Genomic DNA, 24800 nt, shown 5'->3' on the forward strand with positions numbered 1-24800 from the left:
CTCCTTGTGACAAGCTTCACGGTGTGTTGATTGTTTTGCAGGATCGACGTAGCTGTTTATCGAGTTCAAAAGAAGATTAACTTTATTTGGACGAGACACAAACCACAAGCTAATCTCCAGATTAACTTGGTGTTTCTTCAGTGATCGATGGTTTTGCAGGTTAGACGGCTTTATACATTCAACAGTTCGGTTTTCTCAATTTATACTAGTTTTTCTTTTCATTTTTATGTCAATAGTTTGTATTAAATGTATAAAATGGTAAATATAGTTCATGATTATGAATTTTTAACATATTTTCCAAAAATAAAATGTGTATACACTATACACATTGTGTGCATTTTGTAAGTTATCCTAAAATGATAAGGCTATTAAGATCTCATAATCTGATCTACATGCCAAATTTAGATATCGTATATCAATAATCTGTAAAGGTAATTTAACGAGATTAATTGAAAATGTAATCAATCAACGATTTTATATCGATTTTTACATATTTGAATCAATTTTTAAATTATAGTCATAATGAAACTTTTTATCAACCGCAAACACCTATGTCAAGCAATACACATGCAAACACTTGAGAGGCAATCATAATATTCATCTACCATTTTCGAGCTATCATCGCTTCTTATGCTAGAAAATTTGCATCTAATAGAGTAAATTACACAGTTTGTCTGGTCGATGTAGTAATGTAGTTTTACAGATTTTGTTCTTTTCTTTCAGATTTTTTTTAACGACAAAACTGACCTACTCCTAAATATTCTTATGTGTTTCCCTTGCAAAATTTGAACCCTACACCTCACGGATAAAAGATAAAGATAATGCTAAAGTTAAAGATTGGTTCATGTTACATGGTCCATGGCCATGAACTTAGCACGTGAGTAGTACACGATAGGCAGTTCAGGTATAGAGCAGTGAAACGAATATACAAGTTATAATTCAGGTAAGAGTAAATTGCCATTTTAGTACCTTAGATTTGTCCAAATTTGTCATGTTAGTCCAAATAGTTTTTTTTTTCTCCTCTGGGTCCCTAAGTTTTCCCTTTTTTTGCTATTTTGATCATCTAGCCTAACTCTATAAAAAAAAAAAATCATTTAAGTTAGGGGCAGTTTGGTCAATTTATATATTTCTTTTTTTTTTTTCATTTTTTCACTTTTTATTATTAAACAAAAACCAAAAACAAAATATAAAACCTACCCACCCCATCCCTACCCCATGATTCCCTTTTCTCTCTCTATATATATAGGGTATGGTTCTAAAGTGAACACTATTGTATTTGTGAACTAAGTGAACAAATCCTGACCATTTATTTACATCATCAAATCGTAAAATACACTAGTGTATTTTCATCACCAAATCACGGTCATTGATTTAAACTTGCGTATGCACTTGTGTATTGATGATAATTAAGGGTTAGGATTAGTTCACTCTTGAACCTAATCCTATATATATATATATCTTCTCTCTTCTTTCCATGATGAAGTTATGGTTCCAGTGAAGAGGATTGCGAATGGTGGCCAATGTGTTGAAAGTGGCCGGAGGAGGTGGATGGTGATGGCAACTAAGGTGGTGTTGGCGGTGAAAGGTGGTGGTGAACGACGGCGGGTAGGTTTTCAAGATCTGGTGAATTGGTGGTTGAGGATGGCTGCTAGAATTTCAATCACCACCTGCCACTGCTTCAGGTCAACACCCTACTGTTTAGTGCCGCCGTGTTGAACCAGAACCACCAGAGATGGCCGCCGGAGCCTTTGACCTGAATCTATCCTTTGTACTCTTTCTCCCTCTTATTTCTCGTTCCCTCTATTGGTATTTCCATGAACCCTCCTTTCTCTGTGATGTGTATGTGAAAACGAAGAATGCAAGTCAGGGGTGATGGAATTTCATGGTGGATTACGATGGGCGACGGTGATGGAATTTATTATGAGTATTATGGTTTTGTGTGTATTGTTTGACAAGAGTAACAAGTAGAAGAATTGTGGTGATAATACATAATCTGGGTAAATATGTAATTGATTTACATATTAGAATGGAAAAATGTGTAAATATTCATTTAACAGTTCATTAAAGGCAAAATAGTTATAAATAAGAGTCATTTAAATGAAAAGGGGAAATATGTAATATATATGTGTTAGGGAGGGGGAATATGTAATTGATTTTATGGTTTAGGGAAATACGTAATAAGAAGGCTTGGGAGGAGGAAATATGTAAAAATCTTACTTTTTTCATACGCTCAAGGTGTTTTGTGAGGTTCGAGCCACTGTATGCAACTATGCTCCAAATTTTTTTTTTTTCGAATAAAAAAGCAATTTCATTCCAATCATCAGGGCAAATTACATAAGGATAGCAGGTATACGAGCAACAAACTGCGCCGCCATCCCTTTTTGAATAGAAAACCCTAATCTACTAAAAACAAAGCCTCGCCCCTGAGGGGTCGAAAAGTTGCTATGGACCACACGCTGAACTCTAGACAAGAACCGAACTGCCTCCGGCGCCAAGGAGCCGAACGTGCCAAACGCCAGGGCGACAAAGGCATGTTGATTATCCTCACAAGCTTTCGCGTGCTTTTCCACCTTCTTTGACTCTGCTTTCAGTACCACTTGCCCCGCCACAAATCCATTTTCCCGGAACCCGGCTAGTGGGGATACACCTGTGAGATCGACACAAGCATGTTTCCCGCCCTCCCAACCAAAAACTAGCATGTCAGCTGGGCGTAGGGTGGATCTCCCCTCCGACGGGTCTGTAAGAAAATTAACCGGTGCCTATTTCTTCGCCGAGATCCCTGCTCGTCTGAGAATATCCATTAACGCGTCTCGCACAAAGTCATGGCGATACTTAAACCCCGGCAACTCTCTACAGTGTAACGCATGCTCCCCGTATTTATCTAGGCATGCTTTACGGCAGACTGGGCAAGTTTCATCATTCGGGAACATGGGGATCATCAAACGGTACTTAAGGATTGACCGGTACTCCACCGCTGACATTCGTTGACCCAAACCTTCAATAGGAATAATAGTTAAGAAATCCTGAGCGTAAGGCCTCTGTAGGCATTCAATGATGGCTTTCTGGCGGGGTGACAAATGAAAATCTTCTCCCAAACTTTGTGCGATTCGACAACAAAGGGCATTCGCCAAAGTTTTATGTGGCTTTTTGGGGGCGGTGTCCTTGTTAGAGAAACCGCTGAGATCAAAGTCAGGTAGAGATTCATGCAAGCGTTCCAAGGCGCTGGCATAATCCGGATCAGTGTTAGCAACCCCACTGTTACGTAAGATGTGGTCCTGCAACTCCCAAGATTGAGACCTGGAAGCCACAAAGGCATAGGCAGCCACATCCCGGGCCGAGAGAAGGCCCAACCCACCAAGCCTCATTGGCAAGGTTACGATTCGCCACTGTAGATCACCAAAAAAAGGACCCCCACATACGACAATGTCTTCTATTGCCTCCCGAAAACCTTTATCAAAACATGAAACAACATCATCCACAAAGGGGGGCTGGCAAGTTCGCAAACCAAATAGCAACTTTGCAACCCCCATACAAGATCTAAGCAAGAGGAGTTCGCTTTGAGGATCCCGCAACAAGGGAAGGTGTCCCATAATGTCAACAGCACGCGTTGCCCTCTTAGACGCTAGACCACTAATAAAACTGGCATCACGGCTGACTGCCCCTCCTAGCAGTTTGACACCTTAATCCGGCCTCTCAATCTCACTGGGGAAAAGCCCTGGTCGGACCTTCACCCCGTTGCATGTCGGCCAAAATACTTCAGTTTTTCTAATATTAAGTCGTAGCCCCAAGGTTGGACCCTCTGAACCGATGATGTCGAGAGCTTTAGCAACCTGAACAGCGTCCCCGATAATTGTCCCGTCATCCAAGTACCAAGCATGGAAGGGGAGTTTACAGTTTTCCTGCACCTGAAGCACTAAGGGGTGTAAGGCTAGGGCAAAAAGCAAAGGTCCCAAGGGATCCCCTTGCTGCACACCCGTGAATGCCCCGATGCGGTCATTCCCCACGTATAGCCTAGCAGGCTGAGCATATAGAAATTGAACCCATGGGAATATGGAGGGGCAATGGCGATGGACCTCGCGAAGCACAACTGAACGATCAACTAAGTTGAAAGCGTTGGAAAAATCAACCGTAAGCATGGCCAGCGAACCATCCGAATGAAAAGAATTAAGAAACCTGTTAGCGCTGTGCAGCACCGCCTCCGCCCCATTGGAGACCCCCACCCCAAATTGATAGTCCCCCAAGTACTTAACAGCTTCTTTCCCAACTTTCTTCATTGCTACTTTGGAGACTAATCTTCTCCAAATTGCCCCCACAGCAATGGGGTGAATCCCATTATCAGGCTTCAATAAAGGGGTTAGGGGCGTCGAAGCAACAAAATCCGCGAGCACCTTAGGACATAACCCCCCTAGCCAAAGGTTTACCACTTCAGTGATGGCAGTAGGCAGTCCCGAGGCCGTCGCCGACCCCTCACCGCTAAGAGCGTCCAACAGGTGTTGGGCCCGCAGGCCATCTTGCCCACAAGATGTCTCTTTCGGGAAAGATTTCACACACCTGTGCACGCAGTCTTCATCCACGGGCACGCAGTCTTAATATTATGCTTTTTAACAATATCGTATGAATGAATAATATTAATAACAATATCGTATGAATGAATAATATTAAGTGCTAAACTTCTTAGTTTTTACACCTAATTATTAAAACATAATCAAATTTTGAATCCATAGCCTCAATAGGAACACACTCTCCATCCTCCGTGATAAATGAAATGTTAGCGCTTGTCTCACCTTCACAAACCTATGAGTAGCTTTTTTTAGAAGTGAAATTTTACTATATACATTTCTTTGTTTGTTATTAAAATATAAATCAATATAATTTACATAACGCACTAAATATATTATAGTATATAAATAATTACAAGGTACATAAAGAACTTTTAAAACCCCTATAATAAATATTATAATATAATATATACTTCTCAAACCAACAAAGGAATCAATCAAAATCTTTTTTCTTCAATACTCTTCTTCATTATGAAAGAATCATACTCTTCTACCATGTACAAAAGTTCTTTGTAACTAGACAAGATTCTTCATCAACCCACAAAAGGGTTTGATACCCATTTGCCTAAAGAAACAACAAACATTTGCCAACCCAATGTACACTTCTCAATGCATAGCGTACAACCCGTTTTATGCTTCCAAGACTATCTTTGCAAAAGCCTATTTTTACTCTCTCTCTCTCTCTAAAAAAAAGTAAAAAGTAAAAGAAAAAAACAAAAATAAACGCCATGAACAATTAAAAAAGTCGGCAGGAAGAAACGCGTATCCTTCCGTCATGCCTACGTCACTCTTTTAAAAAAATGTCAAAGTCAACTTCCACCAGCTGCGGTGGTGCTTGTGGTGGCTACATTGGTTGATAACCACGGTGATATCGCCGGAATAACGACGGAGTTAACTCCGACAATCTCATCTAATCCTTCGAAAAAGTCTTCGTCCATTACCATATCGAAGTTGTTGCCGTCATCGCTGTCGTTGTCGTTCTCATTGTCGTTATCCTCCGTTTTTTCTGTCGCCGGAGAGTGGCTGGTCGGCGGAGAAACCGGCGGAGATGAAACGGGTTTGTTTGTTGTGGTGTCGTCGCCGCCGGAGGTGGTGGGTTTGTTTCTGGTGCTTCCGGCTAATGAATTCCGGTGAGTTGGAACTGGGTGGCTGTGGTCGCCGGTGTAGGTGACTATGAACATATCCGGGTCGGATCTATTTCGCTCCACTTGTTTTCGGGCTAAACAACCCTTTGAAGTGCTGCATCTGTAATATCCTCTGTTGATCACAATTATAAAAATTAAAAGTCAATTTTTAATAATTAAATACAAAAAAAAAATCAAGATATTCATTATGCTGCCAGATCAATGCCAAAAATAAAAAATAAAATAAATGAAAAGTTTTCAGACTTTTTGTTCATCATTTTGTTGTATAAAAAATGATAAAGTGTTTTAAAATTAAATGGAGAAATTTACAAAAAAAATGATCAACTTTTTAAACTTTTCTGAATCAATTATCAGAGACTACAATCTTAACAAACAAATAAATAACTTGTTCCCTGTGTTTTTTCATTATTTTCTTTTCAAAATGCAAAAATAAATGTAGAAAAACTTAAACTGTATGAAAACTTTTTCTGCATTTCTAATCAAGTTTGAAGTAAAAAAAAAACATATAAAAATAAACAAAAATGAGAAATTACAAACCTTGGGTATGGAGAACCTTTAATGGGTTTTTGACCATATTTCCTCCAAGACCACACATCAGAAGATAATCCCTCAGCAGGAACTTGACAAACCCTTTTCATTTGATTTTTCCTGTGAAAAAAAAATAAACCTAATTAATATAAAACAAAATAAATATTTTAGGAACAAAATCAATCAAATAAATGCATAAACAAGTTTAAAAGATTTGTTTTTATCATCAAATAAATGCATAAACAAGTACTGCATGTGGGTATACCTTAAAATCTTATGTGTAAAACATGTTTGTAACTATCCCAAAATATTTTATAAAAAAAAATCAGTAATTTTAGAAGCATACAGATTTAACAAAGACCCAGAGAGAAGATGTCAGAAAATGTGTTTATACCTTTTTTTGGACCTTGTACTCTGTGCATTAGAAGTTGTACATCTAGATAAACCAAAAGATTGTTGTTTTCCCTGTTGTTTCTGCTGCTCCTGCTGGTTGTAAAGATGATGGTTGAGGGGTGGATCTTGTAATCCTCCAATAACAGAGAGGGGTGAGATTGGCAAACTCTGTGGAGACTGAGGTGGCTTCTGTAACTTTTGAAACTCTAGGGGGGTGTTATGATTGTTTAAAAACTGTTCAATACTGTTGTCATTTCTAGTTTGAAATGGATCTGGGAAAAAACCCATAATATTCTCATCATGAAAGGTTATACTTTGGTGAGTGTAAGCATGTTCAGGCCATGCAAGAGGTGTTCCGGTGCTGGTGGTGGTGGTTGCCGCCGTTGAGGAAGTGGTGGTGGTGGTGGAGCAGCAGGCTCTGACCACCGCATGCAAGTCCCAATCAACCTCCATTGTTTGACTTGTTGCAGGGTTTTTTAGAGAGAGAAACCAAAGCGCTGACTTTTTTAGAGAGAGAAGCAAAGAGAAGGTGTGGAAGGGATATTGGAGGTGGAAATGGAAAAGGTTCAATTTATAAATGTTTTTTAGAGGGAGAGGAAAAGGACGGGCAGGAAAGAGAAAGAGGGATACGGTCAGGAGAGAGAAAAGAGCAGCTGTCTTTCACAAGAATTTTCTTTTTTTTTTTTTATTAGTGAGGGAGAAAAACAGGGTGATTGGCAACATATCCAAGGCCTTATCTTTTTGCTTTTTTTATTTGTTGTAAAACTATATTTTGGGACACTGGTTTCATTGTTAATGCAAAGTCAGCACAAATATATTTTAAGAGAAAAATGCCCGGATAGTCCCTATGGTTTCGTCTTTTTTCACCTATAGTCCTCAACTTTCTAAAACTACCTGAATAGTCCTCAAGTTTTCATTTTTTGTTCCCGGATAGTCCCTAGGTCTAACTTCAGTTACTTTTCTCTGTTAAAATGATGTGAAATGACAAAAATACCCTTTCCTTAAAAGGCCAAACCATAGGGACTATCCGAGCATCTTCTTCATTTTTATTTATAAAACCCCTCCACCACACTTCATCTTCAACCTCCACCCACCCACACCACCACCACCACCACCACCATCTACCCCAACTTCACCATAACCACCACTGCCACAACCATGCCCGCTGCAACCACCACCGCAGCCATCATCGCTGATGACACCACAACCATCGCTGATGAACTAGATAATTTGCTTCTTCATTTAAATCACCAGCAACTCAATACTCTAATATTCTTTTTGCAACACAAAACTGATATCATTTTATACCACCTGCATCTCTACTACTTGTTCTTCAAAAAACAAACAACAGTCAATGCAATGCAACTATTTCAGCTACACAAACAACTTCAAAAACTCAAATTCTTAAGCAAATCAATCTGTAATTCCAAAATCAACTTCAATTCAATCAACTACCACTCTTATAAACTCAACTTCTGAAACTTATTGAAAATTTTCCGAATCGTCCAAAACTGGTCGAGAATCTGAAAGCAATGAATCTTATTCAAAATGATCAGATTTCGTTCCGAAAATCAATGAAACTTGTTCAAACTGATTAATATTTTACCAAAACTTATTGAAATCACACCGAAATGGTTTGCAATCATCAAACGACACACCGAAAACAAACTATTTCAGTTTGAAATTCACCGAAATACAACCGGTTTAAACAGTTTTCACCGAAAGCAATCAAAACTCAGTCTGAAATCGATCGAATTAACACGAACAACATGCTGAAACTGATCGAAATTCAACCAACAGATTCGATTTACCAGAATTTATGAATCAAATCAGATTTCAGTAACAAAACTTATGAACGTGATGACCACAATTTTTATCAGATCTTATCTGTTACAGACAGTCCAAAATCAGATTTCAGTAACAAAACTTATGAAGGTGAGTTGCTGGTGATTTAAATGAAGAAGCAAATTATCCGGGCATAGCATTAATAGAAAGCATATGATACATGCGGTGATGATGGCGGCGGTGGTGGTTGCAACGGGCATGGTTGTGGCAGTGGTGGTTATGGTGAAGTTGGGGTAGATGGTGGTGGTGGTGGTGGTGGTGGTGGTGGTGTGGGTGGGTGGAGGTTGAAGATGAAGTGTGGTGGTGGGGTTTTATAAATAAAAATGAAGAAGATGCCGGATAGTCCCTATGGTTTGGCCTTTTAAGGAAAGGGTATTTTTGTCATTTCACATCATTTTAACAGAGAAAAGTAACTGAAGTTAGACCCAGGGACTATCCGGGAACAAAAAATGAAAACTTGGGGACTATTCAGGTAGTTTTAGAAAGTTGGGGACTATAGGTGAAAAAAGACGAAACCACAGGGACTATCCGGGCATTTTTCTCTATATTTTAACAATGATATGTATCAATTTTACTTTATAAAGTGATCCATATTCATTCATACATGGTAACAACTCTTAATCCCATAGAGATTTTTATTTATTTATTTATTTATTTTGAATGGTGATTTTCAATATGTACATGGACCATTGGTCACCGGGTACCCGTTAAGGACGGTTACCCGTCAGCCCAGCATTCTCAGACGCGATGTTCTATTGGGCCCCGGCTACCGCTCTGACTGACATTCGCCCGGAAACCATACTGCCCTTACACGAGAGACTCGTTGGGGTAACAGCTGGGTAAAACCGGGTTGCCCTCCGGATCGAACCATGCCTCGGTAGGAAACGATCCATCATTGGGACGACCTCCCCCCCCCCCAATACGCCGCAGCCGGGAATAGAACCGGTGACCTCCAAGGAGGAACCGGCCCAACCAACCACTTGGGAACCAACTGGGCTGGAAGGGGGTTGAGATTTTTATTTTTTTTATTAGATGTTTAATCGGGGTGTTAAGTTATCCATATTCATTCATACACGATAACAACTCTTAGAGGTTGCTTTTTCAGCTCTTAATGATTTAGACTTTTTATTGGTTAAGCACTTAATGATTTAGATTGTTTGTTTCACGAGCAGATGTTTGAATGATTCAAACATTGGCCTCTGAATGGTTAAGCATTATAATGAGTCTGAATAGTTAAGACCTCTTACTGGTTTAGCACTTAATGGTTCAAATCTTCTTATTGGTTCAACAGTCAACACTTACCCATTCAGAAGTTGCCAAACAACCCCTTAATACCATGAGATTTTTTAATTAGATGTTTAATCGGGATGTTTAAGATTGATTTTCCAATTTAGTTATTGTGTCTTTAAACCATAAAATAATCAATTGTAGGCGTTTAATCGTTCCCTGTATTTTCAGTGGCTTACGGCTAGTTGTGCAATAATTCCTAGTAGTTTTGTTTGAAGGATTCAAAAATATAAACTTCATCATAGTTGTTAAGTTATTGATCTTAATTTTGTAATCCTATGGTTTCATTATTATGTTTAGCTTAAACATGTCGATATTACATGAGATTTCTACAAGTATCAAGTATGAGATCTTACATACTATGTGGGTCTTGACAACATTTAAAGTGACATAATCTTGATTTATTTTGTTTTCAATTATTAAAATTTACTTAATATAAATCATTTCAATGCATTAATTTCATTAAAAAATATATAAAAGATGTTTAACATTGACTTAAATATATACTTTTTTATTAATAAATTTCATGTTTTAGTTTTAAGACCATGAGAACATATAAACAGAAATTTATAAAAATTACTAATATCACATAATGATAATCACAAGATTATACTCGTTGCTTTTCTTTACAACTTATCATTCCCCATAGAAAATTGCCATTCTAATGAATTTGTTTGCTTTCAATAAAAAAAATTCCAGTGTTGATTATTTATCCACAATTTGGAATTCTCACTTCGAGGGCAACATCTGTATTTTTACAACCCAAGTGTAGATTGCAAATATTATAGAAAACTAAGACAAATTTGAAATACCTAAAAGTCCATAGACTAAAATGTAAAAATGGGAAAATATAGAGACCTTAAATGTAATATTGAAATATTTCTCTCTCCAAAAGGCTTGTGTGTTTTTTGTATTGACTTATTAAAATGTCAAAGGGGTGTTGGGTTTATACGCTTAACAAGGGGTGTTGGGTTTATATGTCTAACAAAGAAAAAGTCAACACGTTCTCTTTGATATGATGTATACAACTTATTTCAGTAAATACACGGTCCGTAGAATAAAAAGTATACTGCTTTCATCATGGATCACTAGACTATTATGGTGACACTAGCGGAACTACGTGTTCATATCCATCTGCACTAGTCAATAATGTTTATACACAAATTTAAAAGAAAACCAATAAATTTAGAAAAACCTTATTGTGAGAATCGAACTCAGGACCAATAAATTTGAGCAGGGTCGACGCGGAGGGGGTGCGGGGTGGGCGACGGGCTCAGGGCCCAAACCCTCTGGGGGCCCGAAAGTTTATTTATTTTTTCAATAAAGTTACGCTGTAGAACTTAGAATATGTAAGTACTGAATTGGAAAATGACATGATAAGGTGCATGGTTTAGTGGTTCACATGTCACTTTATTAACAAATAGACATTGGGTTCTACTCTTGATAGCTCCATTATTAGTTGATTTTTTTTTCTTAATGTTTGTTACATATGCATTAAATGCAAATGACCTTAATTGATTAATTTTGTGTTGCATTAAATCAAAATGGAACCATAGTTACTTTTCAAATCTAGTTTAAAAATGATTATTTATGTTAATTTCTTAAAATATTATTCAATCTACAACTAGTTTTGGGTGTTCCATTTTTTTATGAAAAAAGTCTTTTTTCTTCAACTCTGTGTATTTTCTAAATAAAATTGTGTATTTTCTAAAAGTTTATATTTTATGGGGCCCGTATTTTATCTTCGCACAAGGCCCACAAATTTTCGAAGATATTCGGAGACGACCCTGAATTTGAGAAAACACACTTGTGAGAATCGAACCCAGGATCAATTGGTCTCTAAGCTTTATCTCACCCTCGAAGATGTCACTAGGCTATAATGTCATGCGCACTACTTTCATAATTAAACTACTGAATACAAGGGCGTGTTTGGCTAAGCTTTTTGAAACAACTTATTAACTTATTGGCTTCTTGAAAAGTCATAAGTTCCAAAATGATGTTTGGCAATGAGGGTGTATGTGAGAGGAAAAAACCAATAAGTCAATAAGTCACTCCATACTGACTTTTCTAAAAAGTTAATAGTTCAATAACTTGTTTAAAAAAATTAGCCAAACATTGTGTGCACATTATGAGAATGTACATACCGTAAAAAAATCACCAGCAAATAATTTTGTGATATGTAGTAAAAAGGCGAGTAAAGGTTGTAAAACCTAAAACGTTATAACGAGCTTGATGCCGAGTCGTCCCGCCCAAAGAAGAAGATGGTCGGCCGTGATCGTATACGTGCCAACGAAGTTTTGATGAACGATTATTTTGTGGAAAGCCCGCTATACAATGCCGAAACGTTTAGAGATCGTTTTCGTTTACCCAAAGAATTATTTTTAAAGATTGTTGGAGACATCGAGGCAAGCGAGGGATGGTTTCAAGAAGGTTACGATGCGAGGGGCAAACCAAGTTTCACGCCGATTCAAAAATGCACGTCCGCCATTCGCCAACTAGCGACAGGTAACCCACCCGATCAATATGATGAATACCTAGCTATGTCTGAAAGAACTTCACGTGAATGTTTGCAATTTTTTTGCAATGCGGTCATTAAGTTGTATTCTAACGAGTTTTTACGTAAACCGACGAGCCACGACATCTCACGTATTTATGCCGCACACGAGGCTAGATGGCATTTTCCCGGGATGCTCGGTAGCATCGATTGTACACATATCGAGTGGAAAAATTGTCCAAGAGAGTTGCGAGGGGCGTATGTGAGGGGAGACATCAAAAGACCAACCATCATACTAGAAGCGGTGGCGTCGAATGATTTATGGATTTGGCATTCGTATTTCGGTGTCCCAGGTTCAAACAACGACATCAATGTGTTGCACACGTCGCCGTTGTTCCAAAGCGTAACGGATGGTACCGCACCTTCCTCTCCTTTCTATGTTAACGGTCGACATTACAGACGAGGCTTTTATCTTGTGGATGGTATCTACCCGTCTTGGTCTGTTTTTGTGAAAGCTCCCTCATTTCCCGTCGAGGCTAAAGAAAAGGCGTTCAAAAAATTGCAAGAATCGGCAAGAAAAGATGTTGAGAGGGCATTTGGTGTTTTAAAGGGTAGATAGGGTATACTACACCGACCGGTTCGTTCGATGACCAAGAAAGCAATACATAGCATAGTGTATGCGTGTATCATATTGCACAATATGTTGATCAAACACGACGGACGTGCAATATCCCCGGATTGGGTACCGGATCCTCCTACACAAGTTCAAGTTCCACAAGATATCAATTTACAATTGCGTAACGAAGAAACTCACTTTCGGTTGAGATACGATTTAATCGAACTAGTAGGTTCTCTAGGTTTGGAGTTCCGGATTCGGACGAGGAGTAGGTTTTTTTTTTAAATTGTATGTTCCTAGTATGTTAAATTCGAGGAGTAGGTTTTTTTTTATTTTTTTACAAATTGTATGTTTCTAGTATGTGAAATTGAAGTAGTATGTTTTAAAATTAATGAAATTTTTAATTTTAGTGTTTTATTGTTAATTTCTAATTTAAAATAAAAAATTAAAAAAATTGGGAGGGAGTGATAGAATTCCATCACTAGTGATTCCACCCCTCCTACATTTCTATCACTAGTGATGGAAATTGGATTGATGACATGACATTAATTGATTGGATAGTGGGAGTGATAGAATTCCATCACTAGTGAACCACCCCTAGTACTGTCTAACACATCTCTACTTCTTTTTTCAATGCTTGAACCATCACATTCTCTTTAATGACTCGTATTATTCTGCCGGCGGCCTCAGGCAGTGTATAACAGCCGGTGATTGATCGTCGGAACCTCTTCCGGGTGATCATAACGAGATTGTTAGCACAGTTCTGTATCCTCTGGTGATTCCCTTTCTTTGCTCCCCTTTTCTTCTTCGTTTGGTCTGTTTTCTTGGGTGGCGGCGCAGGCGGTGTATAACAGCCAGTGATTGATCGTTGGTTTATCGGCCGACTGATCATAACGAGTTTGTTAGCACGGTTTTGCGTCTCATCGGTGTCTCTCTGGTTATCTTTTTTCTTCGTTTTTCTGTGAGGGCTGTCTATGGACTCCGGTGGGGGTTTGAACCTCACTAAATTTTTCGTCTCCAATCTCCCGGAAGGTTGTACTCCCTGGGAACTGAGGTGCTGTTTGGAAAGTTTTGGAGAGTTGTCGGGTACGTATGTGGCAAAGAAAAGGGACAAAACGGGGAGTAGGTTTGGTTTCGCCAGTTTTAAGAATGTTAAGGACAAGCTCGAGTTGGAAAAGGAGATGCGGGGTGTTAGGATGGGTGACTTCAAGTTAAAGGTTAATATAGCGAAGTTTGCTGTCGAGAACTCTGGTCAGTCCAATGTTCAAGGGGGTGATCAGCAGGTGCGTAAGCCGGTTCAGGAGGGTGGGGTTTTTAGGGAGTTCAACTTCAGAGATTCGAGGTCGTACAGTGATGTTTTGGGGGCTGGAAAGGGGGTGGGGAGTAGTAGCAGGGGCTCGGGCAATGGGCAGAAGGTGGAGAATTTTTTGGGTCTTAAATCGGTGGTGGTTTCGGTTGAGACCGCTGCGTTCCAGGAGTTGTATGGGTTAGCTGTGGTGGGGAGGACAGTGGACTTAGAAACTCTGGTGGATTTTGATCGCCTTCTCCGGTTGGCCAAGTTTAAGTTTGATAAAATTCAGTACTTGGGTGGATTAACTTTATTAGTTTCTTTTGGAGATGGAGCAGCGGCTAGGAAGTTCGTGGACTCTCGGGATATCTGGGGTCCATGGATGTCAAATGTTAGTGTATGGGAAGGTCAGTCAATGCCTATGGATCGGGTTGCATGGTTGAAAGTGTTCGGGATTCCTTTACATCTTCTTGAACCTGATGTGGTTAAGATGGTTGGAGGCCTTTTTGGGAAAGTATTGTATACTGATGCGGCTGGTGCGGGCGACAAGGTTCTTACAGTTAACAAGGTGGGAGTGCTAGTGGGAGAGGTGAAGCGGATTAGTGAAGAAGTGAAGATTTCGTGGAATAACAGGAATTACAGGGTTTGGGTCGGAGAGGAGCAGGAAGAGTGGGTTCCGGATTGTGTGAGGGTGGTGGAGGAAGATGTGGATACCCGTTCTTCGGAGATGGCGTCGTCTCCGGTGGGTCGGATGCCGGAGTCCGGGGATTTTGAAAGTGGGCAAGAGGTTAATGAAGAGACGTGCATGGGGAATGAGGGTTCGGTGGAAGTTGAAGCCTCTAATGCGGTTCCCAAGGAAGGTGGGGGTGAGTTAGGGAATGTTTTTAATTATGATGCTTTCTTGGATCTAGGGGAGGATGTCAGAAGAGGTGGGGTAAGGAATCAAGGTGTTTTTTCTTTCAAGGCTCGCAAGAAGACAAAAAGGCATAGAAAAAATTCAGGGATGGGCCATAATCTGGATATTGGTGGGAGCCCATCTTTGGTGGGTGATTCTTGTGAGCGGGCCAGGCCTTCTAAAAGAAATAGAGCCCAGTTTGGAGAGGATAGTGACCCTTTTTCACTGGATCAATTATTGGGTATTAACAAAGATAAGGAGAATAGTTGTTCTACTGGTGCAGTCTTGGGTAGGAAGTCGGTGGATACACAGGAGAGGGAGGAAGGTGGGTTTCCTATCGATCTAAATCATAGGGCGAATTCAGAGGCGTCGCCGTCTTTTTGTCCCCAAGATCCGGTTGGTTCAGTGGGTTGCGTTGGAGAGACTATGGGTGATGATGCTGTGCGGGATTCGGCGTCGGATATGGAAGCTAGGGCTACGGTTCAGGTAGCGGTCCGGGTGGGTATGGATTTGAACAATCAAGAAGATTTGGTGAAGAAGGTTATCTTGAACAAAGGTAATAATGTTGTTCGATCATGAATTTCTTATCTCTTAATGTTAGAGGGTTAGGGGGTGATGAGAAAGCGAGGTGGATTAGAGGGATTATTAGTAAATTTGGTGTTAGTTTTGTGGGTATTCAGGAGTCGAAATGTTCGTCCCTTAATGGCATGACTGTTTCGAAATTTTGGGGGAGGAAAGATGTTGGTTTTGAGTGGGTGGAGTCGTCTGGTCTTTCAGGGGGGTTAATTAGCATGTGGGATAAAAGCTTTTTCGATATGGTAGGGGTGGTGAAGGACAGGAATTTTCTTATTATTAGCGGTAAGATGAAGGGGGATGGGTAGTTGGTGAATGTAGTTAATGTATATGCTCCACAGGATACTCCAGGTAAAAGAGTTTTATGGGATAAGTTACTGGGAGAGATCAGTGGTGCTCCGGGTTTATGGATTTTATTGGGTGATTTTAATGCGGTGCGGTCTCCGGAAGAAAGGATTAACTGTCGGTTCAATCATAGTTGTGCGAGATTGTTCAATTCTTTCATTTTCAATGACGGGTTTCTTGAGTATAATATGAAAGATAGGAAATTTACGAGATGGGCAGGCGAGGGCAGAAAATTGAGTAAAATTGATAGGATGCTTGTTTGTTCTGGGTTTTTTGAGCAGTGGCCTGGAGCGTGTCTGAGAGTCCTGCCTAAGGAGTTTTCGGATCACTGTCCTCTTGTGCTTATCACTAAAGATTCCAACTTCGGCCCAAAGCCTTTTAGGGTGTTCGATTCGTGGATTGGCCGCCCTGGTTTTGAGGAGACGGTTAGATCGGCTGCTAGTTCTTTTGAGTGGGTTGGGCCAGCGGATTTGCGGTTGTTAAAAAAGTTCGAATTTATTCGGAACCGGGTTAAGGGGTGGAGGGATGAGATGTTGAAGCAGGAAGGAGAGGTGGAAGCTAAGGCTAGATCGGAATTAGAGGAGTTGGAGGTTTTCATGGAGGATAGAGAGTTGGGGGAGGAGGAGGAGTGGATTTTGGCTGAAAATAAACGGCTACTCTATGAATTAGAGGTGAATAAAACTAAAGACCTGAAACAGAGGTCTCGGGTTAAGTGGGCTAAAGCGGGGGATGAGAACTCCAAATTTTTTCATTCTATGATTAATTGCAGGAAAGCTAGCAATTGGATCCCTGGGTTACGTATCAATGGGTCGTGGTGTTCTAAGCCTTCGTTGGTAAAAAAGAACGTATTTCGGTTTTTTCGGGATAAGTTTAAGGAGGAGATGAAAATTAGGCCGTCAGTCGTGTGCGATAATATCAAGAAACTCAGTCCGGAGGAGGCAGACTCGCTGGTCGGTCGTTTCTCGGTGGAGGAGATCAGGGCCGCTGTGTCAGATTGTGGAGGGGACCGGGCTCCGGGTCCGGATGGGCTGAATTTTAAGTTTATTAAGTTTTTTTGGGAGATTTTCGAGTCTGATTTTGTGGAGGTTTTGAATGACTTTTATTCTTCGGGAGCGGTGAGTAGAGGTTGTGCTTCGGCTTTCATTTCGCTTATTCCGAAAGTTAAGGATCCGACAAGTCTGAGTGACTATCGGCCGATAAGTCTGGTTGGGGCGATTAACAAAGTCATCTCTAAGGTTCTAGCCAATCGTCTTAAGAAGGTCCTTCCCTCAGTCATTTCGGTACATCAGTCTGCCTTTTTAAAGGGGAAATTTATTCAGGATGGCCCTCTCATTATTAATGAAGTTATTAATTGGTTGAAAAAGAGTAAGAAGCAAGCGTGTCTGTTAAAACTGGACTTTGAGAAGGCGTATGATAATGTCAATTGGAGGTTCGTTTCCTTGGCGATGTCTCAGATGGGTTTTCCTCCGCTATGGTGTCGGTGGGTTCAGGGGATTCTTGAGTCGGCTAGGGCAGTGGTTTTGGTGAATGGTTCTCCCACCTTTGATTTCCAGTGCTTTAAAGGGATGAGGCAAGGGGATCCCTTGTCTCCGTTTCTTTTTCTTATTGTTATGGAGGTTTTATCGTGCTGCCTTGAGAAGGCTGTGGCGATTGGGGCTATTTCCGGGGTTAAGCTCCCTAAGAACGGTCCAATTCTGTCTCACCTGCTCTATGCGGACGATGCTTTGGTTATTGGGGATTGGTCGGATAGTAGTATTATGAATGTGGTTAGAATTTTGAGAGGTTTTCATATATGTTCGGGGCTTAGAATTAACCTTGCTAAGTCGAACATCTATGGAATAGGGGTTAGTGCTGCTGAGGTGGACTCGATGGCGGCTTTGGTTGGTTGTAAGTCGGATCAGTTACCCTTTAAGTATTTGGGTTTGACAGTGGGAGCCAACATGAATCGGATCAACAATTGGAAGCCCGTTGTGGATATCTTTGAGTCTAGGCTTTCGCTTTGGAAGGCTTCGGTCCTTTCGTGGGGAGGAAGGATTACTCTTATTAAGGCGGTTCTCGAGTGTCTTCCTAATTATTTTTTCTCTTTATATAAAGCTCCAGTGGGGGTGGTAAAACAGTTAGAAACGATTATCAGAAGATTCTTGTGGAGTGGGTCGAGGGAGAAAAAAATGAGTTGGGTTTCTTGGGATCGGGTGGCGTGCCCGGTAGATAAAGGTGGTTTAGGGTTGCGGAAGTTGGGCTCTATTAATAAGTCGTTGGTTTTAAAGTGGGTTTGGAGGTTCAAAGCTGAAAAGAATAACTTGTGGGTGAGAGTTGTGTCTGCGATCCACGAGAACAATAGGAGCTGGGAATTTATTCCCTTCAAGCCTTCGCTGGGGGGTGTTTGGGCGAATATTGCTAAGTTGGCGGTTAGGCCGGTTAGACAGGAGGTTTTCTTTTGGCGGTTTATGAAAGGGGTTGTTGGAGACGGTAAGGATTTGCGTTTTTGGTTGGATCCTTGGCTGGTGGAGGATCCACTCAGGATTCGTTTTCCGAATCTGTTTGCTTTAGAGTTAGATAAGAGGTGTGTCATCCGGAGTCGGATTGTCTTGCCTATCTCCAATCCAGGGGCGGCGTGGCAATGGAAGAGAACGCCGTCTAGTTCCGTTGAGCTAGCGGAATGGTTGTCCTTATGTTCGCTCCTTCGTGATGTTGTGCTTTCTGAAGGGTGTGATAAGTGGAGTTGGGTGGATGGCGAAGCGGGGGAGTTTAGCGTCAGCTCTCTTAAACGGCTTTTGGATCCTGTTTTTCCCGTGGGAGATAGGTTTGTTTGGGTGTGGTGCAAGTGGATTCCCCTTAAATGTAATGTGTTCGCTTGGAGGGCTGAGATGGAAAGGCTGCCTACTAGGGTGGAGCTGTCTAAAAGAAATATTCAGATTCCCGAGGTGTGCTGTCCGTTATGTGAAGCGGGTGATGAGACGGCGGTTCATTTGTTCACGGCGTGTGGTTTCTCTACGGCGGTTTGGATGAAGGTTTGCAACTGGTGTAAGGTTCCTTTTCTTATGGCGTTTTCCTTTAAAGATATCCTTCAAGCTCACCTTCACAGTGGATTAAAAGGGAAGTATCAGCTGGCTTTTCAAGGTATCGTCATTATCACTTGTTGGCTGATTTGGAGGGCTAGGAATGAGGCGGTTTTTTGCGGAGGTATTCCAAAGGTCGAGGAGATTTTTAGCTCGATTAAGTCGCTTGGGTTTTTGTGGTTTAAAAATAGATCAAAGTATATAGATGTTTCTTGGGATAGTTGGTGTAAATTTGTATAGGTGATGATTCTAAAGGTCGAGGAGATTTTTAGCTCGATCAGTCATTGTTCGATTGATTCTAATGAATCAAACAGACCAATCAATCGATAATGGAGCTTCCGAGGATCGGAGAGCTCTGATACCAATTGATACGTGAATGTTAGAGAGAGAAAGAGAATTAGAGAGAGAAAGATAACAAGAAGGATTTCACAACCAACTAACTCTTCTGTTATTACTCCACTCCTTAAGTACACTATTACAACTGTCATTAACTGTCTTAACAACTATTAACAGTAACTATTATCCCATAACAACCCCCCAACTGTTACAATTTTACAATTAAGACCCTGTAGTATATTCACATATCAATACCCCCTTCTTTAAGTAATTTTGTCCCCAAAATTACCAATTCCTAACAATTTCAACGCCCTTCCAACTAATTAACACATCCACACTGACACGATTATTCTTCTTAACCATCTTCCGATCTACCACTGCAGCTGGATAAAACAAGAACCGAGATTGCACTGGTAAAGGAAGAACAGTAGAATGATCACCTCTTGCTGGTTTCAACAACGACACATGGAAGGTAGGATGAAGTTGTGCTTCCGCCGGTAAGTCTAGCTTGTATGCAACTTTACCAACCCTTTCCAAGATTAGGAATGGCCCAAAGTACTTAGGGCTTAATTTGCTATTTGTGTGTTTCCTTAGAGAATGCTGTCTGTGATTCTGTAATCGCAAATATACCCATTGCCCCACATCAAACTCTCGTTCACTTCTTTTACCATCTGCCACTTGTTTCATCTGATTCTGGGCGACCAACAAAGCCTGTCTCAGCTGTTTAATTGTTTGTTCCCTTTCAACACACAATTGATCCACAGCTGCGATAGTGCAATCCTTAGGAATATAGGGAACAAAAATAGGCGGTGGGTACCCGTACAAAGCCTGGAAGGGTGTAGTCTTGATTGAGGAATGGTAATTTGTATTGTACCACCACTCAGCCAAGGTTAACCATTTAATCCAAGGCAATTTAGTACTGAGTGCCATGCTCCTCAAATAAGACTCAATGCACCTATTAACCACTTCAGTCTGGCCATCAGATTGAGGATGGTAGGCAGTTGACATGTTCAGCTGTATACCATGCATTTTAGTGAACTCTTTCCAAAAACTACTTAAGAACAAGGGGTCTCTGTCAGATACAATGGTTTGAGGCCATCCGTGCAGCTTAAAAACATTATCCATGAAAGCTTGAGCAACCCCAGCAGCTGTATAAGGATGTCCCAACGGAATAAAATGACCAAACTTAGTCAATCTATCCACCACCACCATAATAGAATCCTTCCCTTGCACCTTAGGCAATCCTCCTATGAAATCCATTGAAATATCGGAAAAAATATGTTTTGGAACAGGTAAAGGTTGCAACAATCCAGGATATGCTACATTTTCAGACTTAATCCTTTGACACACATCACAGGTTCGAATAAAGTGTCGAACTTGTTTATGTAATCCCTTCCATTTAAACATGCCCTTGATCTTTTGGGTAGTGGCATGTACACCCGAGTGCCCTCCCATACTTGAATCATGGCACAACCTAATAATATCTCTTTGTAATTCCTCATCATTTCCCACTATCACCCTGTTATTCTTTAATAATACTTCCCCATCCCACTTATATCCTTTTACAGTTTCTCCCTTAATCAATTTTTGTATCCTTCCTTTAATCACACCATCCTCTTGCCAAGATTTCTTAATTCGTTCCCAAAGAGTGCCATCCAATGTAGACAAGGACATAGTAAACAAAGATGGACTTTGGACTCTAGACAATGCATCAGCCACTTGGTTTTCCACCCCCTTTTTATACACTATTTCATAATCATATCCCAACAATTTGGAGAGCCAAGCATGTTGTAAGGGTGTAGTTAACCTCTGTTCTAGCAGGTACTTCAAGCTTTTTTGATCTGTTCTGATAACAAAACGGCTGACAGACAAATAGTGGTGCCAATATTTGACTGCATAGATGATAGCTAACAGTTCCTTTTCATATACTGATAAAGCTTGCTGCCTGGGAGATAGTTCTTTGCTGATAAAGGCCAATGGATGGTTGTCTTGCATTAAAACAGCCCCAATCCCTAATGCAGAAGCATCAGTTTCTAACACGAAGGGTTTATCAAAATTTGGAAGAGTCAAAACTGGCGGTGAACAAACTGCTTCTTTAAGTTTTTCAAAAGCACTTGTAGATTCCTCCGTCCATACAAAGTTATCCTTTTTTAAAAGAGAAGTCAATGGCTTTGCTAAAACACCATACGCTCGAATAAATCTTCTGTAGTACCCTGATAACCCGAGAAAACCCCTCAACTGTTTGACATTGGTAGGTTGTGGCCATTGTTTGACTGCTGCAATCTTCTTTGGATCAGTTGCTACCCCTTCTTTTGAAATAATGTGACCCAAATATTCTACAGTCACTCCTCCAAATGCAAATTTAGAAAGTCTCGTATACAACTTAGCTTCTCTCAAAACAGTCAAGACCTCTCTTAAATGTATCACGTGCTGATCTACCGTTTTGCTGTATACCAGTATGTCATCAAAAAATACAAGGACTGATTTCCTCAAAAACTCCTTAAAAGTATGATTCATCAAGGACTGGAAGGTAGCCGGAGCATTGGTTAAGCCGAATGGCATTACCAAGAACTCAAAGTGACCCTCATGAGTCCTAAAAGCCGTCTTATGTACATCATCAGGGTACATCCTGATTTGATGGTATCCTGACCTTAAATCCAGCTTAGAAAATATTGTAGCTCCCCCCAATTCGTCTAGCAGTTCTTCAATCAGAGGTATAGGGTACCCATTCTTAACGGTTGCATCATTAAGCCTTCGATAATCAATACACATTCGCCAAGATCCGTCTTTTTTTTAACCAACACCACAGGAGCTGCAAAAGGGCTGGTACTGCCCTGTATAACTCCTGTATCCAGTAACTCCTTAGTCACCTTCTCTATGACATCCTTTTGTGCAGCCTGATACCTATACGGCTTTTGACTAATAACCATGGATTCATCCTTAAGAATAATCTTGTGATCATAAGCTCTAGATGGTGGTAAACAACTAGGAGTAGCAAAAACATCCCCAAACTCCTGCAATAAGGACTGAATCTTGCTATCAGCTACCCCATTAGAAACCACTGCCTTATGTTGGTAATGCTCATCACCCTCAACTTGTTGTAAACTGAACAGTTGAGATTGAACAACTTGACTGCACTGTGATGTCAATAGATGACTCATCAATTTATTCGAACATAATGAGACTCTATTAGTATTACTTCCCTTCAATTGGTAAACCTTACTATCTACCCGAAACTGCATAGTTAAATCTTGAAAATTCCACACAATATCCCCAAGAGAAGACAACCATTGGACCCCCAATACCATGTCATAACTGGCCAGTGGTAATACTAGTACATCAGCTTTCATCCACAAACCCTGCATTTGCCATTGAAATCCTGGACAAACTTTCACACATAACAGCTGAGAACCATTTGCTACTCCCACCTTCATTCCCTCTATGTCTTTCATTACACACCCCAACTTAACAGCCAACTTCTCATCAATGAAATTATGAGTAGACCCCGAATCTATCAGTATTTGTAAGGTTTTTGTACCAATATTGCCTACTACTTGCATAGTAGAGAAAGAAGGGATACCTGTTAAGGCATGAATAGAGATAAGAGGATCAGTCACTGTAGTGTCAATCACTGTATCCTGAGTAACATCAGCAGTTGGGTCATTAGTCATATATTCCCCATCCTGTTGTCCCTCATCTTCCCCATCAACCACTTCTAACACAAACAATTGTTTATTTGGACATTTGTGGGTAGGGGTAAGCTTGTCATTACACCAGAAACATTCCCCTTTTGACCTTTTATTTTCAATTTCTCTACTGGTCAATCTTCTAGTGGCAGACAACTTCTGATTGGGGTGAGGATTAGGTAACAATGGTAAGTGCGATGTGTTAACTGGTGGTTTGAAGGTGGATATAGGTTTAGGATTATGTATAAATGTGGAAGACGTTGGTTTAGAATTGAATGAAGGTTTAAACTGGGATTTCATTTTATCATTAGCAAGTTTCTGTTTCTTTGCCAACATATAAGCTTCTTTCATGGTTTTTGGATCAAACATACTAACTGGACCCCCTAATTCAGGTTTAAGACCCTTAATGAAAAGACTAATTGCATACTCTTCTGCTATAGTTACCCTTAACAAGTTTTCATCAAACTCATCACAATAAGTTTCCAACTCCCCATCTTGTACAGTAGAGGATAGAATCCCCATAGCATCTCTAAACAATTGCTTAGAAAATCTATCAGTGATTGTTCTAGCATATTCTGCCCATGAAACACTAGCAATAGGCCTAGTTTTTGCAAAATTATTATGCCATTTAATAGTTCTTCCTTCCAAATGAATCACAGCATACCTGACCTTGTAGTTTTCCGGAGTATCATCCACATCAAAAAAGTGCTCGCACTTACACACCCAATCTTCAACGTCTCCGGAACCATCATACTTTGGAAATTCCAGTTTCCCCATTCTAAAGAATCTATCATTCCGATTGAAATTATTGAAATCTTGATTGGTATTATCTGTGTTGCTGGAACCGAAATGATTATTGTTGTTATTGTTAACCAATTTCTCCAATAATTGTTTGAAATCATTGAAGGTATGCTCTGTTTTTGCCATGAATGCATCAATCTTGAGCAGTGAATTCGCATGCTCCTTCAGAGTTTTTTCAATTTCAGTTTGACCTCTTGTTGTTGTCATGATTGCTGAACAAATTGATCGAACAATGATCAATTTTGAGTGATGAAACGAAGAATACGAATAGAATTGACCGAACAATGATCAATTCCGAATCGAATTGAACTGAATCAATCGAACAATGACTGATTCTAATGAATCAAACGGACCAATCAATCGATAATGGAGCTTCCGAGGATCGGAGAGCTCTGATACCAATTGATACGTGAATGTTAGAGAGAGAAAGAGAATTAGAGAGAGAAAGATAACAAGAAGGATTTCACAACCAACTAACTCTTCTGTTATTACTCCACTCCTTAAGTACACTATTACAACTGTCATTAACTGTCTTAACAACTATTAACAGTAACTATTATCCCATAACAACCCCCCAACTGTTACAATTTTACAATTAAGACCCTGTAGTATATTCACATATCACAAGACGAGTAGAAAGATGGAAACAATACCTTAAATGATGAATGTCAGTGTGCTCTGTTGTGATTGAAACCACCTGAGAGTAACGATAAATGCACTGCTGTAAATGCACCATAGATACAGTGGCCGGAGTTTGGTGCTCTGCTGATTCACGGAGATACAAATGTTTAGAGAGAGAGAGAGAGAGAGATGGGAGAGTGAGTTGGGTTGGGTTGGGCAGTGGTGGTGCAGGTGGGGTGATGGTGGAGGCGGTGGTTGTTGGGCAGTGGTGGTGGAGGTGGGGTGATGATGGAGGTGGTGGTTGTTGAAGAAGATATATATATATTTTT

General features: G+C 40.3%; 2 protein-coding genes across 2 annotated transcripts; both read right to left on the bottom strand.

Moving 5' to 3' along the window:
* Nucleotides 1-4988: 4988 nt before the first annotated feature.
* On the bottom strand, nt 4989-7185 carry LOC110937590 (WRKY transcription factor 22). Its single transcript, XM_022180034.2, has 3 exons — nt 6627-7185; nt 6242-6352; nt 4989-5816 (listed from the first exon to the last, which is right to left on the bottom strand). Exons 1-3 carry the CDS (start codon nt 7076-7078, stop codon nt 5369-5371), a joined length of 1011 nt encoding a protein of 336 aa, XP_022035726.1. The 5' UTR covers nt 7079-7185; the 3' UTR covers nt 4989-5368.
* A 14886-nt stretch (nt 7186-22071) lies between these two features.
* LOC110934059 lies at nt 22072-24057 on the bottom strand. Its single transcript, XM_022177253.1, has one exon. The coding sequence runs from the start codon at nt 24055-24057 to the stop codon at nt 22072-22074; it is 1986 nt and encodes a 661-aa protein (XP_022032945.1).
* Between the last annotated feature and the right edge of the window lie 743 nt (nt 24058-24800).

Source organism: Helianthus annuus, chromosome 4 (genome assembly GCF_002127325.2).
Source record: "Helianthus annuus cultivar XRQ/B chromosome 4, HanXRQr2.0-SUNRISE, whole genome shotgun sequence".
Taxonomy (NCBI): domain Eukaryota; kingdom Viridiplantae; phylum Streptophyta; class Magnoliopsida; order Asterales; family Asteraceae; genus Helianthus; species Helianthus annuus.

What these genes read in the sequence shown, in the direction of transcription:
- LOC110937590 (XM_022180034.2), bottom strand. Translation starts at nt 7,078, where the DNA reads ATGGAGGTTGATTGGGACTTGCATGCGGTGGTCAGAGCCTGCTGCTCC. An exon ending in AGTACAAGGTCCAAAAAAAG is followed by an intron (nt 6,353 to 6,626) that starts GTATAAACACAT and finishes TTTTTTTCACAG; the next exon opens with GAAAAATCAAATGAAAAGGG. An exon ending in AAAGGTTCTCCATACCCAAG is followed by an intron (nt 5,817 to 6,241) that starts GTTTGTAATTTC and finishes TGTGATCAACAG; the next exon opens with AGGATATTACAGATGCAGCA.
- LOC110934059 (XM_022177253.1), bottom strand. Translation starts at nt 24,057, where the DNA reads ATGACAACAACAAGAGGTCAAACTGAAATTGAAAAAACTCTGAAGGAG.